The sequence below is a fragment of the Spermophilus citellus genome, assembly GCF_964194105.1.
Source record: "Spermophilus citellus genome assembly, chromosome: 7".
Lineage (NCBI taxonomy): Eukaryota > Metazoa > Chordata > Mammalia > Rodentia > Sciuridae > Spermophilus > Spermophilus citellus.
This window is the reverse complement of record NC_138188.1, coordinates 84920527-84938373: the sequence shown is the minus strand read 5'-3', so window position 1 is coordinate 84938373 and position 17847 is coordinate 84920527. Positions and strand designations below refer to the sequence as shown.

The following is a 17847-nucleotide window of genomic DNA, read 5'->3' as shown; positions in this document are numbered from 1 at the left end:
TCTGAGGTTCAGTTTTCTCTCATAAAAAATAAGAGTGTTAGCCAGTCCGGATGCTGTGAGCACCGAATGAGACAGCATACAAAAGGATGTCTAGCATTAAATTAAGTACAAAGAGGAATTCAATAAATGTATGTTTCCCTTCCTTGTTGGAGGCTACTTAGTCTCTTTCTTCTTTGCATTTGCATAGAACTCTGCATACGGTTGGATTTAATTAACAATGGATGATTTTCATCTAGAGAGAAACCAGTCTTTGGGTTGTTTCTGAGTAAATGCCCATCTCTGTACTCAGTTACTATATTGATGAACATATACTTTAAGATATATACAATAATCTAGGAATAGCTCCAGACAGTTATAAAACAAAGTTCTATTACTACATTAAGTAAGTAACTTAGAAGTCTGGTTGGCAGAATAGATAAAAAGATCATCAACAGGTTAGCAGGTTCTCAGGCTATTGGCTTCAAGAAAGTCAACAACATATAAAAATTCACTGGGAGCTGCTGTCTGGAATACTTTCTGAATAAAGTACTAAAAGAGAAATGCATTTGGATAGGAATAATACAGAATATCTCTATTTTATCTATAGAAACTGCATTTTTTTTTGTCTCAAAGTTTTATATACCAGCCCTCAACCAGAATGGGAATCTCAGGGAACTAAGAATCAATTACCTGGAAGGCAAATGGTCAATACAACCAGCTCTACAAATTCCAAAGATTGCAAACTGGTTGATGAAACCTGTTGGATCTACTAACCTGGTAGGATTTGAATGGTTTAGGTGGGCAAATGCAATTCAGTTTATCACAGAGCTTATCATTCCCCATTGCGTTATCCTCACTGGCTGGCTTCAGAGACTACAGGATAAGTTTCCCACTGGGGAATTAACTTACAGGTCTGGTTTCTCTATATTCAAATGCAGTTTCCTAAACTCACATGGGGATAAGGCAATTCCTAGTTTTGGGTAAAAGTATCATTGCCTTTTTCCTACCTTGTTTAATGAGCTCTTTAATTCTGCCTGGTGTTCCCACACCCAGGTGCACCACACGCTTCTCCAGTAATTTTACCTGCTCTTGAACCTGCTCCAAGATGGAAGAGAAGAGAGAAAAAGAAGAAACATTAAAGAATTGCAATTATAGGCCAATTTACAGTATTTTAACTCGAAGCTAAAAAAGAGAAGCGCAAATGAGGTTACTGGTGTTTAGGATCAAGTTCCAGGGCCAAGGAAAAAACTTCCCTAGAAAATTGGCAAACCCTCAAAGAATCCAGGAATCAAGCCTCAGTGGCTGTATAGGAATGGAACATGATAGAATAATGAGGGTGGGGGGAGGATATGCAGAGGCACGAAATTCAAAGAAAACCAGAATGGTTGCTAAACATGTCATATAAGCAAGCCACCAAAGAAAACACTAAGGACATTAGGAGAAGAGTTTGAAGAAAAAAGCTGAGATCTGGCAGTAGCTCTTAGCAGTGACTTACATTTTTTATCAGGAACCATTAGCTTACCTTTATGTGTTTTGCAAATAATTTCATAACTTTGCTGTCTCCTCGGAATGCTGTCATTGATCTAATGAAAAGAAATAGATTAATGTTTAAGAAAACTCACTCATTCTGGACTGTGTTGACTACTAAGTGTATTCAAAGAATGTGTGTGTATATATGCACATACATACACATGTGTATATATCTACAAAGTTCTGGAATTTTCAGGTTAACCCTTTTGCAATGAAATTGAGGTGGCCTGCTGGACTCAATAGTGGTGCCTATAATCTCAGCTACTCTTGGGCTGAAGAAGGAGAATTGAGAGCTCAAAGTCAGCCTGAGCGATAATGGCCCTGCCTGAAAGGAATCAGAAATCGGAGTGGCCTTTTATTCAGGCACATATCTGTGGTGACTTCTAACTTTCATACACAAAGTTAACCTTACTAAGTCTTCCTTGATTACCGAAACACATAGATTTGCCCTTCTCTTATTATATAGACTTTCCACATTTCAGGTTCCTGGCAGAGAATTTATCTTCTAACTTCCTCTGTAGTGTAATTCTCACACAAATTTTGGTTGGACAAGAAATCTTGGAGCTGTGCTGTCAACCTGGGCTCTCAAGAGCACTTGAAATATAGCACCTGAAATTCTGTTTTGAGTGGGCATAAATGAACCATCTTTTAACTGATATTTGGGAATAGACCCAACATGGGAATATTGCTGTTTTTTATATATTATGATGTTTTGAGAAATATCATTGACCAAGAGGAACACAAAGTTTGCAAAATAGTGAATTGTGCTATGGAAGTTCTATTGCATGTGAGATTTTTACATACACATAAACTTTCTTCATGTTAAGGTCAACTAGGAAGGCAGTTTAACATAATTCATGGCTCCCAAGAGAATAGACGTCATAAGAAAAGTTAGAGTTGAGCCTGCTCAAAAACAAATTTACAATTCATTTAAACTTGAAATGGATCGTAGTATTATCAGGGACACAGAAAAATAGTGAGAATTGGTACAGGATTTTTATGCCCCTTAGAAAAGAATTTATATACAGTAAAAGCTCAAATCAATTTGACAACTTGCTTTTAAGAGGTCACCTCTAAGTCAATGTCTTTGCCATTAACATTTCAATCTGAAATAAGTTCTGAGATGGTAGTTTTTAAAGCAATAAAAAGTCAATGTGAACTGCTGTGATCTCAGGACCAGGAAGTACAGGTGCCCAGAATTCAGAGTTTAACATCAATTATGTTTGCATCAGAAAGAATTGAAAGGAATACTTTGCTTCACTGAGTGGGTAGGTGATACCATTTTATGTGTATGCATAGGTGGGGGAAAGGAGAGTTTAAAGGACTATAAAGTTTACTAACTATTTTTCTAACTCATGATTGTATTAGTTCATTTAGAAAAATAGATGCTAAGTATCTACTGAGTGCCTACATTTGCACCTTTGTCCATATGACCAAGCTCATTTTTCTTCATGAGTTGGATTTTCTTTTGTCTCCTGTCAAAGCCTGGCTCAGAGCCTGGCTCCCAGAGAGAGCTGTTCCCAGTGCATCCTGTCTTATTCTGTTGACTCTTCTCTGAAAGTTGAATGTTACCACTTACCCAGTGGAGACATTTGTGTTTATTCTACAAAAATACAGTAAGGTATGTGAGAGAACTTAGTAAAACGTTGACAAATTATTTTTAATATATAATTTTTATATTCAAAATTTTGGTCCATTTGAGATTTATCTTGGTGTAAGAAGTGAGATATGAATCTAGCCTGCCTTTTTCAGAAGGCTAGCCAGTTGTTCCAGACCAATTTATTAAATAATCCATCTTTCTCTGCTGATTTCTAGTTTGTCACCTTAGCTATATGTTATATTTCTATAAGCATTTGTCTGTTTCTGAACTTTCAATTCTGTTCCACTGTTCTGATCTGTAATACAGGTGACATGTTTTAATTATTGAGACTTTGTAATATATACATTTGTAATTGAAAGGGATAATATCTTCTTTAGTATTCTTTTTTTCAGAATTTCCTTGCTAATTTTGAGTTGCATACTTTCTTATATGAATTTAGAACAAGTTTATCTAGTTTAAAAAACAACTCTACTGGGTTGGGGATGTGGCTCAAGCGGTAGCGCGCTCGCCCGGCATGCGTGCGGCCCGGGTTCGATCCTCAGCACCACATACAAACAAAGATGTTGTGTCCGCTGAGAACTAAAAAATAAATATTAAAAATTCTCTCTCTCTCTTTCTTTCTCTCCCTCTCTCTTAAAAAAAAAAAAACAACTCTACTGAAGTTTAATGGGAAACTGAAATTTGTACATTATCCTAAGTAAAACAGACATCTTTACAACATTGAGTCTTCCTATTCAAGGATACAGTATAACTTTTTCTTTGTTCAGGATCTTTTGTTGTATTTGATGTTTTCTTTATGTAGATTTTGGTAAGTTTATTCCTTTGATTCTATCTTCTCTTATTATTTTGAGTCAGATCCCTTCTAATTTTCCTTCTAACTGGATGTTGCTGGTATAATCTCATTGCTTCTATACACTATATCCCCACACAGCAGCTAAAGTAAAGTGATCCTTTAAAATGACAACTCAGATCACTGGAATACTCTGCTCAGAATCCTCCAATGGCATCCTACCTCAGGGTCTTTTGTGGATAATGTCTCTTCTACCTGGAATACTCCTCTCAGATAAGTGCTTGGCTTTTTCCTTTACTCCATTCAAAACTTTGCTAAAATGTTGTCTCCTTAGAAGGTTTCCATGACCAATCTTTTACAGAGTCCCCATTCACTTCTATCCCTTTGCTAAACTTTGGTTTTTCTTTATATAACTTATTAATATACCTGACATTATGATGTCTACTTATTTGTTTATTGTCTCTCTCCTCCACTGGAATGTAAATTTCATGAAGGCAAGGACTCTGTTTTATTACTACTTTAACTCCAGCACACAGAGCGTATCAGGTTGGCATCTATCAGTTAATCAGAAAGCATTTATGAAGTAGAATTGGAGAAACTTCTACCTGATGAGCTCCAGGGCTCGGATGGCAGAGCTGCAGATGATCAGCATCAGTACAGATTTCTTCTTACTATGGTTTTTCCGAAGTTTTACCCACTTAGGGCAGACTAAAAAAAAGAGCATGTAAAATTATTTTGAATATAGTAAATTAGAGACCCCAAATTTGCATATTCTCCAATTACCTCTTATTAGTGTTTAAGCAAAATGAAATATAATATACACTAATCATTATAATTCTGTTTTCTGGTTATTCTAGATATTAGATCAAAATGACATGTCATTAATTTACAACACAAAACATATAATATGCCAAGCACCTAAATGTGATTAGTTTTAAAACTAAGTAAAAAAAAAAGTTTAGACTAACAAATTTTCAATATTTTATGATTGATAATTGAAAACAACATTGATTAAACAGGAGAATTCTGGCCCAATAATGTTAGGTTTAAAGAGGTGCCCAGTGTAAGACATAAAATAGAACTGACATTTAAATAACAGCCAACATTCCTTAAACATTGTGCTAAGCATTTTGTATGTTTTTTCTTTTTGTTAGTTCTTATAAAGCAGTGAGTTTGAATATATTATTACCTAGATTTACATTGCTGAATTTGTTGCTGAGAAAAGTTTTTTCATCAGAATTGCTTACGATTTAAAAGAAAAATGTTAAATCTCTGTACCTAAACTAGTTCATTGCTGGCCATACATAAATGACAACTTGATATGAATAATCCATGGCTATGCCCAACAATACTGAAATGATCAAAACAGATTGACTTTGTAACTGCTATGGTCTGAATTCTCAACACGTGAACAGACTTTCAGGATCTCACAGCTGGTATAGCATTCAACACAGTCCAATTTCCTTATCTTTCAGGTAACAAAATCAAGTTCAAGGAGTTCTCAATGACTTGTCCCTGGTCAAATAGCAAGTTACTAAGGACATGGGAATAGAACACTATTCTTTGGTTTCTAGACCAATATTTCTAATGTGGACCTTTATTTATTTATTTGTTTATATATGGTACTGAGAACTGAACCCAGTGCCTCATACATGCTAGGCAAGCACTTTACCACTGAGCTACAAGCCCAGCCCCAGGTTAATAATTTTTTTAAAGACCAAAGGTAACTTACTTTCTTTTAGGTATGATGAAAGACTGTGAGTCAAATCATTGGCTTTGAGGAAACAGGAATCTAGAAATATGATGAACAAGCTTTGTAGAGAATTTTGCAAACACACAACCACGAGAGATTAAATATGAATGATATATATTTGAACAAGTTATAAAACATCAGTGAATTGTAGAATCATTATATATTTTAAAGCATCCTTTAATATTTAAAATAACAGTAGCACAGAAGTAAACTTTTAAAAACCCTCTATGGAGCTGCTCATCATTTCTTAGAGTATTGAAACAGACACTCTGCGTATTATTCAGCAGAGAGATGAAGCACCTTTGTTTTCCAAATTCATAGAATAAGCAACATACAAAGGCAAAAGGAAATGGCCAAAAAAATTATGAGAGATGCTCAAACCCACTAACCATCAGAGAACTACAAATTAATACAATGATGAGACACCACACTCATTTAGAATGGCAAATATTAGAAGATGCATAATACCAAGTGTTGTTGAGAATTCAGGGTGATTGGAATGTTTCCATGGAGGATGGAAGTGTAAACTGGTATACTTATTTTGAAAATTAATAATACAAGGATTATATACCCTATGATACCCTGATTTCATTTCTGGGTAAATAATGGAAATAAATCCTGTGTGGTCTATAAAGGGATATATACAGGGACATTCATCGTGGCAATATTTGTGATATGGAGAAGCAGGAATAACATAGTGTCCATATCTTGAAAAACGGATCTACAAATGTGGTAGATGAAAACACTGGAATACTATGTAGCATTTGGAAGTGATAAATTAGATGTGCATGAAGCCATAAGGCATATCTGGAGAAGTGTGAAATGAAGAAAAAAAAACACAAAGAGAGGATCAATACAAAGTCATTTAGATAAGATTTAAAACATATACACACAACATGACATATTTTGTAAGAATACATACATATTTAAAATATATAGTAACACTGGAATGAATGTCTACGAAGAAAGAAAACTAGTGTGGATTTGGGAAGAATGGAAATAATGCATCAAAATACAATGTCACGATAAAAGACAATGTAATACATTAAAATAAAACAGAGCCCTTGTTGACCAATGGCTGTCATGGGCTATCAATTATGTAAAACCTTTAACTTGTTTTCATTTGATGCATAAAAAAGCAACATTATGCTTATTGTTATGGTTTAGATGTGAGATGACCCCCAAAAGCTTATGCAAGACAATAAATGGCTTTGGGATAGACACTTGTGTCTGGCAAGTAGAGTCTCTTTTTCTGTTTCCTGATCATTGTGTGAGCTGCATTCCTCTGCCACGCTCTTCTACCATGATGTTCATCCTCATCTGAGCCCCAAGGAATGGAGCCTGCTCTCTATGGATTGAGAACTCTGAAACCATGAGCCCCCAAATAAACTGTTTGTCCTCTAAGATTGTTATCGTTGAATCTTTTAGTACCAGCAGTGAAAAAGCTGACTAAAACAGTTAAAAACCTGATTCTATAAAAAAGTTTCTCTGTAAATATAGCAAGTGTTAGGAAGCAAAATACTTCTAAATTTGTATTGTGACCCCAGCGTATGTAACTCATAGTACATGAGTAACTAACTTCAAAGATGTTGCCTATTATATGTTCTAGAGCCTTTGTTGGTTTCTGCCACTGCCATTGCCACTGTATTTTTCTAAGCTTGGATACAATGAGACTCACTTGGGGAGCTTTACAAAAGATACAGATTCGTGGGATGGACTTTCCTTGGTACAGTGTCTCAAAAGTCCTTGAGAGTGGGCTTGGGCTGCATTTTAAAAAGTTCATTGGAGATTCAGTTGCAGCTAGCCTTTAGGCATTTAGGATCATGGATGTAAACTACACTGCAGCTCTCAGGCAACAGCAGAGCTAATTAGCTCCTAGAAATTCTGGCCTCAAAACCCTAATTAAGTGCCATGTGTGTGATATTAACAATCCACAGTGCACAATACTAATTGAAAAGACATGTTCCCGCCCTGCAAACACAAACAACCTCAAATTAAAACCAAGTTAGATACATGACAAACTGAGTAGGAACAATATTTATTATTTATATCCACCTTATGCTTATGCCCTTTATTGTGCCTGTTCCAAATAACCCATGGCATCTCCCTGCCCTCACCTAGAATAAACTTCCTTTCTGTCCTTGGACTCATCTGTGCAGTGACCAGGGCCCTTTCTCCTAAACCTTCCAATGATGCCTTAGTTTACTGTGTCTCAGAATAGCCTAATTTCTTAACTGAAAATGAAAGCCTGCTTCTTGGGCTATATTTCTAAGATAGTTTTTTTCTCTGTAAATAAACTCAAGACTCCACATTCTTGTCTAATTTTGTTACTGAACTCTAATAAAACAATAATATAACCCAAACTCAATACAGAACCTAGATGAGTTTTTAAAGGTTTTTTTTCTGATCTTTAGCTCTTAATTCTAGAGAGAATCGAGGTTTATGATATTCTATAAGGTTACAGAATAGCAGCAGTCCCATTAATTCATGAATCTTTCCTGAGTTTTAAAAGTATGTACTAACAAAGAACTAGCAGGGAAAACTGACTAGTGAGTCACATAAAAATAAAATTTTAGGTAAAGCTTGAGAGGTGATTTTGTTGTAGCACTTGGTTCCTGTGACAGAGCAGTCAGGATATAGCTCTCATGCCAGAGGAGCTGGAGTGGAGCTGTCTGGGTTCAGTAAGCCCCAAACTCCAAAGCTTGCTCATGTGCATATGCACTCCTTCAATTCCCTTCAGAGTAATTTTCTTGGAAAAGAAACAGGGCACTCATGTCTTCAAACCCCTATACAGTTCAAAAAAAGCATATCACAAAATAATTATAAAAATCCAGGGAACAGACTGTTTTTCAGCTTCTTAAGCTTCTAGAAAGCATAAAGTTGTAATGGAAAAAGAAAATCAAACTACTCTTGGCTTTTTCCAAAAGTAGTATTAGCTATTCCTCATAGTCTATAAATAACTCATCTGAACAGAGGTACCCAAAATTTCTATGGTTTGCTTCTATGACAACATCTATTTTCTGCCAGGCTTGTGCAAAAGTGTTGAATGTACCATAATTTTGAAATCAGTTATTTCAATAACTAAACATACATTTTAATTATAAATACTCAACAGCAGTAGATCTGAAACTATGGCAGACTTAAGAATCATCTGGAAGAGATGTTAACCTTACTAAAAATTCAGAATCTGGTTACGTCATTTAGACAGTTTGTTTGAAAAAATCTGGAAAACTACTTGAAATACTACTCTTTTTTGTGTGTGTACTTGGGATTAAACCCAGGAATGCTCTATAACTGAGTTCCATCCCAGTCCATTTTATTTTTTATTTTGGCCCAGGTATCACCAAGTTGCTAAGCTAGCCTTGAACGTGTGATCCTCCTGTCTCAGCCTCCTGAGTTGCTGGAATTACAGGCATGAGCCACCATGCCAAGTCTAAAATACGACTCTCAAAAACAAAACCATGATTAGGAAATCCAGATAAACAAAATTTAAAAATTAAGATACTCATTAAGGCTAAAGTTCTTATAAAGGAGAAGTAAACCAAAGTTTCATATCTATAGTTTTATAATCTTTTTGAGTAAAAAAAGAAAAAAAAAGCAACAAAAAAATTTTAGTTTTAGATTCAACAAATATTGTTTAGCATCCTAATAAAGAAATGTTCAGGAGTTAAAATTGTTAGATTGAGCCAGGCATGGTGGTGCATGCCTATGATCCCAGCTACTGGGAAGGCTGAAGCAGGAGGACTGTAAATTCAAGGCCAGCTTAGGCAAGTTAGTGAGACTTTGTTGCAAACAAACAAACAAAAAACAAAAACAGCCACAACAACAACATAAAACAACGAAAATGTTTTGCAATGTAGTTGAGTGCTTGTGCTGAATATCCTGGTTTTAATCTGGGCATGGTGGTGCACCCCTGTAATCCCAGCAGCTCAGGAGGTTGAGGCAGGAGGATCACTAGTCAGCCTCAGCAAAAGCAAGATGCTAAGCATATCAGTGAAACCTTGTCTCTAAATAAAATACAAAATAGGGCTGGATATGTGGCTCAGTGGTTGAGTGCCCCCAAGTTCAATCCCAGGTACCCAAAAAACCCAACCCCAAACCAAAACCAACCAAATAGACAAAAACCCCCAACAACAAAACAAACAAAAAACCTATTAGATTGAGGAAGAAGGAATTAGCAAATGGAAAATGTATTACTTTATTGCCTGAGATAGCTAACCATAATGTATAGTAAAGAAACAATAAGCATGTTCTGCTCTTCATCCTTAGGAAAACAGAAGCCTGGCTGTACCTGGTAGGTTGAGTTCTTCTAGTTCAATCACTGAGCGATGGCTGCTATAATAGTCCTTCATTAGCTTCTGTAGGTCTTCTGGTGTCCCTGGTTTGGGCTCTGATTTTGCAAGAACATCAGTAATTTTCTTCTAATATATGAAAGGAAAAACAAAATAGAAAGATTTCAGAATGAGATTTGGCTTAGGCTTGTTCCTCTGGCATTGAAACTGCACACACCTTTTGGTGATAGCTGAGTGTGAATGTAAGCTCTAATAAATACACTTAAGAACATTTCCTGAATACTTCCTGGACATAACTATTATTTTGAAAAAATGAAGAGGTGATCTGAAAGGCTTCTTGTGCCTCTTGGTCTATGATTTCTATAAGAACTGAAATTTCTGCATAAGATTCTACAATAGGGCCTTTTCTGTTAAAAGTCAAGAGATTTTGTTGGTATGGAAATCTCTCATTTACCCTTAAAAGATATCTATTCTTGGAAGAGTAGAATTTTGAGAATTTCTTGCCTAACCTGGTTTTTGAGGTGCCAAGTCTCAGTTTGGATTTCTGGCATTAGAGCTAAACCTGCGGGAGTAATCTGAGCATAGCAGCCTACTGAAAAGGGGACTTTACACCCCTGAGTTTTAAGTCCTGGGAAACTGACAATCTTCAAGTGGTCCTATGGAAAGGAGAAGTGATACTCTAACAGGAAGTGCTTTCCCACATCTATTTTGATTTGGATTCATTTGTGTACTTGTGTAGCAATTCTATTCAATGTCTGCAGTGTACTGGGAACACACAACTGTTTATTTCATTTTCATCATAATCTTTCCTTCTCTCTTCCTTCTAATGTTTCACCAAAGATCCAGAAGGAGCCATTCCCCATCCCCCACTCCAGTTCCTTTCCTTCCTTCCATAATATCCTCATTTCTACCCACTGCCAAGAATGATCAAGGTTCTGTCAAAGGACTTAACATTTAAAAATATGTCATCAGTGGGCATGTTTTAGCATGACCTCAGCCAAGGCTAAAATATCCAGCTAGAGTTCTGACCTTGAGCCACAGAACTTAACACTCCTCAAGGCCATTAGTGTACAAATTATCAAAAAGAAGTTAAAGTCACTTCTTTAAGAACTTGCCAAACCTCAGCCAATTTGGCACCTCCTGTCTTCCTATTTGGCCATTTGTAAGAAAAGAAAACATGCACGCACACTCTCAATTTTCTAAAAGCTTGCTGTTAAGTAACTGGTTTGAGTCCATCTTCTTTCCTCTAATCCCAATCATATTTCCTCTGCTGACTACAGCAATAGACCCTTCTTGGCAGGGAGAGAATTACGCTGCTGTTTTCACAACTGTGATGGAAAGGTGAAAGCTAACCATATTTTCTTAAAGGCTAAGCCATAAAAAAGTTGTATAGGAGCAACAAAGTCTTTTTTATGTTCAGAGGCAAATATTAAAATGGAAGGGGGAACTTTTGTCTTAAATTATGGTTCCAAATTTGAGTCAGAAATGCCTTATGCTACCTTCATTTATTTATTTTTAAAATTAATATTCTAAGGCATAGAGTCTCAAAATCTGGAATAAGTAGGAAAAGAAGGTCAGTATTGGGGACAGAATCAGAGGGATCAGGGCAGTGTGGGCAGGAATAGCTCTAAGCTCCTTCTAAGTTAGAAATGCAGATCTGACACCTAACCACAATGAAAACACAGGGTGGATCACAAAGATGTTTGGTGCTCCACAGACTGAAATAGCAATCAGAAGAATTTATTTTTAGCCCCAACAAGAACACATTACTAGTGACCTTGGGGAAGTCACCAAACCTCACTATCTTAACGATCTTAATGATCTCTGTATTTTTAAAGTGGGGACTATAATAGTTATTTCATCAAAGTATGACACATAAACATGTGATGGAAACAACATGGGGCCATATCACCACAAGATGTTATTAATATTACCTTTTTCCTCTTTCTGGTCTTTTTGGCGTCTTCTTTTATTTCCTTTGGTTTTATCAAGAAACATTCTTTAGGCTATAAAGAAACACAAATGAGGAGATGTTCATCTTCACATGATGATGTGTCAATGAATGGTATGAATCCCAATGCATTTTCTGCTCTGCATGTATTCCTCAGAGTACCTTGGTAATATTCTGCAGACTGAGATGTTGGGAGACCCACTGGAGCTTATTATGCAGGAGCAGAGCTGAGAGAATTTGAGAAATTCAGGAAGTGTGAATGACTTAAGACTGGAAAATTTTTGAACAAATATCAAAATGCCTGAGTGAGTGTATATGTGTGCTGGATATGTTCAGAGCATTAAAGATGGAAGACAGTGGCCAGTTTGTAAAAAAGAGGCAAGAAATAGATGTGATTAAAATTATGATGTGGCAAGACAAGCCTTTGACTAGAGTGATTGGAGTTTTCCATGAACTGGCTGTGTATGAGCCTGCATTTCCAAGTCACTGGTTCATTATTTTGTATTATCAATTCCTTTCCTCTTTTCCATAAGCACAGAAAATCCAAAGTAGGATATATTTACTTATGGTTTCATAAAACCAGCTGTACCAAATACTTTTTATAGTGACTACAAAATTAATGTCTTTGCTAATGGTCTGATAACAGTTGCAACACCACAGCATACAAAGTAATTTATTTTGCCTGTTGCCTTGACCCCTGAGCACCCTATACAGCTCAGTGCTATTTTTATCCTGAGGTTTTTTTTTTTCTTAGGTTGAAAACAGGAAATTTGGACTAAGACCTTGATTTATAAAATAGAATGCCTCAGATTCCATATTTATTGATCATAAGCAAGAATATAAAATGTTTCCTATGCTGGATCTTCTATGCAACATTTTCCAACAGGTTGCCAAGTAAGGTATAAAATGTAAGTAAAACATCCTGAATTTTCCCTTGAAAACTCAGTTTCCATTCCAACTAGAGTGTATTCTATTTAAGCTGGCAAACTACTAACTAAAGCAATCTTGTCGCCACTGGCTCTGTTTAAAATGATCACAGATGAATCTTTCTATTATATGTTTGCAGACAGCCTGCAGATTAGGAAAGCCTATGGCCTCAAATCAGACAGAGAGATATAATGCTATATAATTTCTTCAAGACATTAGGCCAAGGACCAGAAGTTTCTAGACTGTTTCAGTTGGTAAAGAAGCAGATTTAAAAGGTTCAGGATTAAAATAACATGGGAGGGGCTGGGGTTGTGGCTCAGTGGTGGAGCACGTGCCTTGAATGTGTGAGGTACAGGGTTTGATCCTCAGCACCAAGTAAAAATAAATGAGAGTATTGTGTCCATCTACAACTAAAAAAATTTCTTTTAAAAAATAACATGGGAATCTTGAAATTTTAGCTGCTTCTCACTTAAAAAGAAAAAACCTGCAAAGAGCAATTGCATCATAGCAAAAGAAAAGAAAGATATCATGGCCTTTTTAATGTAGAAAGTTAAGCTGTCTTGTGGATGATGTGGATTCATGTCAATTTGATGTTGGTACATGCTAGTAAGAAACTGGGTCAAGGCCACCAATATGTCACAGAAGCTGCCAGATGTTCAGAAGAGTCTAGTTACAGACCAGGCTAATGTTTAGCTCATGCTCCTCCAGAAGAGGCCTGGATATGATTAGCAAATCTCTTAAGGCATATATAATATTTCTTCACCAGTGACAAGGCTTTTGGGAAGCAGATTTAAAAACCTGTTACGTTTTCTTATTTAGTATATGGAGATATTCTCTAGGAATATGTTCAATGTGCACATTGAAATTATGCTAGAAAGATGATTAACTCAAACATGACATAAATTAACTTGAAAAATCAGCTCAGCTGTAAAGATATGAACTCATTTGATGATGTTTACTTTATGAGAGACTGGGGAAGAAGATGTGGCAGACTCAGGCCAAACCACTAACAATTTCATAAAATCAATTCCTATAGGATGTGACTTTGACAGTTGACACATAATGTCATTTTTTTATGGCAATGTCAATATGTAGTTTGAAGAATCATATGTCCCTCAAAGTGTATAAAAAACATGGCCTTGCCAGGCATGGTGGCACATGCCTGTGTAATCCCAGTGGCTCAGGAAGCTGAGGCAGGAAGATCCCACGTTCAAAGCCAGCCTCAGCAATGGTGAGGCGCTAAGCAACTCAGTGGGACCGTGTCTCTAAATAAAATACAAAATAAGGCTGGGGATGTGGCTTCGTAGTTGAGTGCCCCTGAGTTTAATCCCTAGTACACAAAACAAAAACAAACAAACAAACAACAACAATAGCCTCTAAGTGAAACAATTGGGGCATATTTTCAATTCCTTAAAATATAAAAAAGGGGGGCAGGGGTTGTGGCTAAGCAGTAGAGCACTCACCTAGCATGTGTAAGGCACTGGGTTTGATCCTCAGCACCACATAAAAATAAATAAAATAAAATATTGTGTCCAAGTGCAACTAAAAAAATATTAAAAAAATAAAATGGCATGTATGTATATGATACATTATACATACAATAAATGAAATCACTTGGAAAGAATATGTGTAAAAAGGTATATCCTTTAAGAATGACTCTTGGTTTAACATGAAGAAGCCACCTCCAAATGCCAATGAACAATAAATGAATAAAGGGCACTAAAAAGGTATAAATTTATAAGAACCAAGAAACCAGGAGAAAGGACAGCAGTAGTGGAGAGATTTAAACATTTTGGAAAATGGAAAGTGGTTAGAGTTGATGGAGGTACTTAGTAGAGAGAGAAAGTTTGCACTGGGGCTTCTCAAGAGGTAGAAGCTAACAATAAGTGAGTCTGGCCTGTTGGACTGTACTTTGGATGCCAGGAACTATAGAGAGTGAAGATTGGAAAAGAAAGGGACTTGTTGAAAGTTGATGTTTAGAATATTTTGCAACCTCCATCCCCCAATCTCCTACTAGGTTGTACCTCCTACTCTGGCAGCCAAGCAACCATCTCATTGCTGCTGCCTTTCACTTAGTCCTTCCTGGAAGTACACTGGAGGTTTATTCTCTGGAGAGATGAAGGGGTCCAAGAAGTTTGGCAAGGGAAAAGAGGACAGAAGTTGAGGTTTACCTCCATTTCCTGAATCTGTTCCATGTTTATATACTGCAGGCAGAAGAGTACTTAATTCTTTTCTGGAAAAATGGAATAGCCTCAGAAAAATGATACAAAAAAGTGACATTTGGGTCCTACAGTAAAAATGCAGCTTTTCATTCTATCACACTATCATGGAGTACAATGATCAACAAACCCTAGTACAAAAACTTCTCACCAAGTATTTAGTGACTCTCTGTGCAATATGAATAGACCACTAAAGTTCATTAGTCATCTATGGAAAGTTTCCAATATGAGAGCAAGCAACCAAAGGACAAAACAACCTGGAAGAAAGATGAATGGTACAATGGTACACTTCAAAACAATTACAATTGCTATTCCCAGAGACAGAATATTTTGCAACCATGAAATAAGAACAAGATGCTATGAAAAATTAGAGAACATGTAAACACTAAAACAAATAAGAAAGTTGGAATAAAAAATGTAAGAGGAAGGCTTTTAGATAAAAAGGCAATCTCCCAGAAAAAGATAAAATTGGGAAGAAAAATATGATGAGAAAGTTAGAATTCACTCAAGAGATTCAACAATCCAATAAAAGATATTACTGAAAAATAAATAATATGAAATAAGGAAGAAGTGATCAAGAAATAATACAACGGGGTAAAAATGGGAGTTCATAACTCACTTGAATCAAACTGTGAAATATGATATATTAAGAACTATGTAATGTTTTGAACGACCAACAATAAAAAAAAGAAATAATACAAGAAAAACTTTCCAGAACTGAAAGAAACTATTTAGAACATGAAATTCTATTCAAATCCCATTAAATATACAGTAAATGAATAAGAAATTATTTCACATGTAGAGCATCAATGTGAAATTTAAGAAAATCATAGATTAAAAAAGATTCAAAAAAATTGCTGAAAGAAAAATAATATACAAAATACAAAGGATCAGGAAAAATAATGATGTTAAGACCTTTTAACTGTATGAATAGATGCTAGAGCTCAATGGAATGATGCCTTCAAAATTGTGATAAAGATTATTTGTAAATTAAAAGCTTTTATACCCAGCCAAACTATTAATCAAGCATAAGATTAAGACAGAGACATTTTCAAAAAAATAAGGTCTCAAAAATTTTATTTCCCACTCACAGATATCAAAGGCTTTATTCCAGGAAAAACAAAAGGGCTAAACCAATAAAAAAAAAAAAAGATGGGATTCACCAAAAAGGGTGTCCCACCCCAGAGAGTATTGAAATGGCATCCTAGAAAATAATTAAGTGGTCTCAATTGCTTAATGGACTTAGATAATAGCCAATTTAGAGTGGAAAAAATGACTGATCTATTTGGGTTATGGAAAATATTATTCATAGGCATGTGGAAGAGATGGTGGAACATAAGGAGTCAATTAACAATAGGAAAACACCAAGTCAGGCAAATAAAGAAATGAGAAATGAATGCCATGAAAATAAATAATTGCATAAGAGAGATGATTATAGCTTCTTTTTTAAAATCAGCATTAAACAATATTTCCATGATGTAATAATAATGTAACAGTGACAACTGCTTTAACTAATATGTGTTGGATATTGTGTTGGCTAAGTCAGGCAGCAGATGGAGAGGAAATAGGAGGTGGATGGGTAAAAAAAGAAGATGGGTCAGATAGCTAAGGAGGTTTCCACATAGTGTTGAAGGAGTCACTTGATTATTTCTTGAGACTTATAGTAAAATGCAAAAGGAGGGAGTTAAATTGAGAGGACTGTTAGAGATGAGATCAAGGGTGTGACTGCAAAAACATTTGTTAAGACCTCAGAAAGAGCAAAGGTGGTGTCTCAAGTGTAGTAGTTCTCTTTCACCCATGGAGGATGTTTCAAGACCTCTGGTGGATGCTTAAAACTACAGTTTTGTACAAACAGTTCAAATCCTAAAAACGCTTTGTTTCTTTCTTCTATATACCTATGAAAAAGTTTAATTTACAATTAGGTATAGTAAGGGATTAATTATAACAACTAATAAAATAGAATTGAGACAATATATTGTAATAAAATTTATGTGAATGTAGTCTTTCTCTCTTTTTGGTGGTGTGGATTGAACCTGGGGTGTTTAACCACTGAGCCACATCCATAGCCTTTTTTAATGTTTTATTTAGAGACACAGTTTTGCTGGTTGCTAAGTGCCTGGCTAAGTTGCTGAGGCTGGCTTTGTACTTGTGATCCTCCTGCAAGAGCCTCCCAAGCTGCTGGGATTACAGGTATGTGCCTCTGCAACTGGTTCTTATCTTACTATATGGTATTTATGTTCTTCTCAGATGTGAGATGATACAATGACTATGATGGAATGAAGTGAGGTGAGTGACAGAAGTCTTGTGATGTAGTGTTAGGCTATTTCCTAAGGGTTACTTGAATATAAGCAGTGTGATACTACCCGACAGTCTATCTGATAACCAAAGCAGCCACTAAGTGACTAAGGGGAAGGTAGTATGCACCTGCCCACAATGGGTTTGCCAAACAAAGGGATGATTCACATCTGGAGTAGACAATGATACAGCATGAGATTTCATCATGTTAGTCAGAATGGTACACAATTTAAAACTTATGAATGGTTTATTTCTGGGATTTTTCATTTAATTTTTAAAAACATTTATTTTTTAGTTGGACGCAATATCTCCTCCCTCCCTTCCTCCCTCCCTCCCTCCCTCCCTCCCTCTCTTCCTTCCTTCCTTCCTTCCTTTTTATGTGGTGCTGAGGATCAAACCCAGGGTCTTGCATGTGTTAGGTGAGCATTCTACTGCTGAGCCACAACCCCAGCCCATCATTTAATATTTTTATATTATAAAAATCAAAACTGTGGCTAAGTTTGGGGGGGAT

General features: G+C 36.0%; 1 protein-coding gene across 7 annotated transcripts in view; it reads right to left on the bottom strand.

Annotated features, from left to right (window-relative positions):
- CMSS1 (cms1 ribosomal small subunit homolog) overlaps positions 1 to 17847 on the bottom strand; it is a 319968-nt gene that overhangs the window by 6135 nt on the left and 295986 nt on the right. For all 7 annotated transcript variants that reach the window (XM_081301152.1, XM_081301158.1, XM_081301155.1 and 4 more), the window contains exons 3-8: positions 11879 to 11950; positions 9944 to 10073; positions 5632 to 5691; positions 4505 to 4607; positions 1502 to 1562; positions 987 to 1074 (exon numbers count right to left, since the gene is read on the bottom strand). In XM_081301152.1, coding sequence (XP_081157278.1) covers positions 987 to 1074; positions 1502 to 1562; positions 4505 to 4607; positions 5632 to 5691; positions 9944 to 10073; positions 11879 to 11950 — 514 coding nt within the window. The remainder of the gene's footprint in view (positions 1 to 986; positions 1075 to 1501; positions 1563 to 4504; positions 4608 to 5631; positions 5692 to 9943; positions 10074 to 11878; positions 11951 to 17847) is intronic.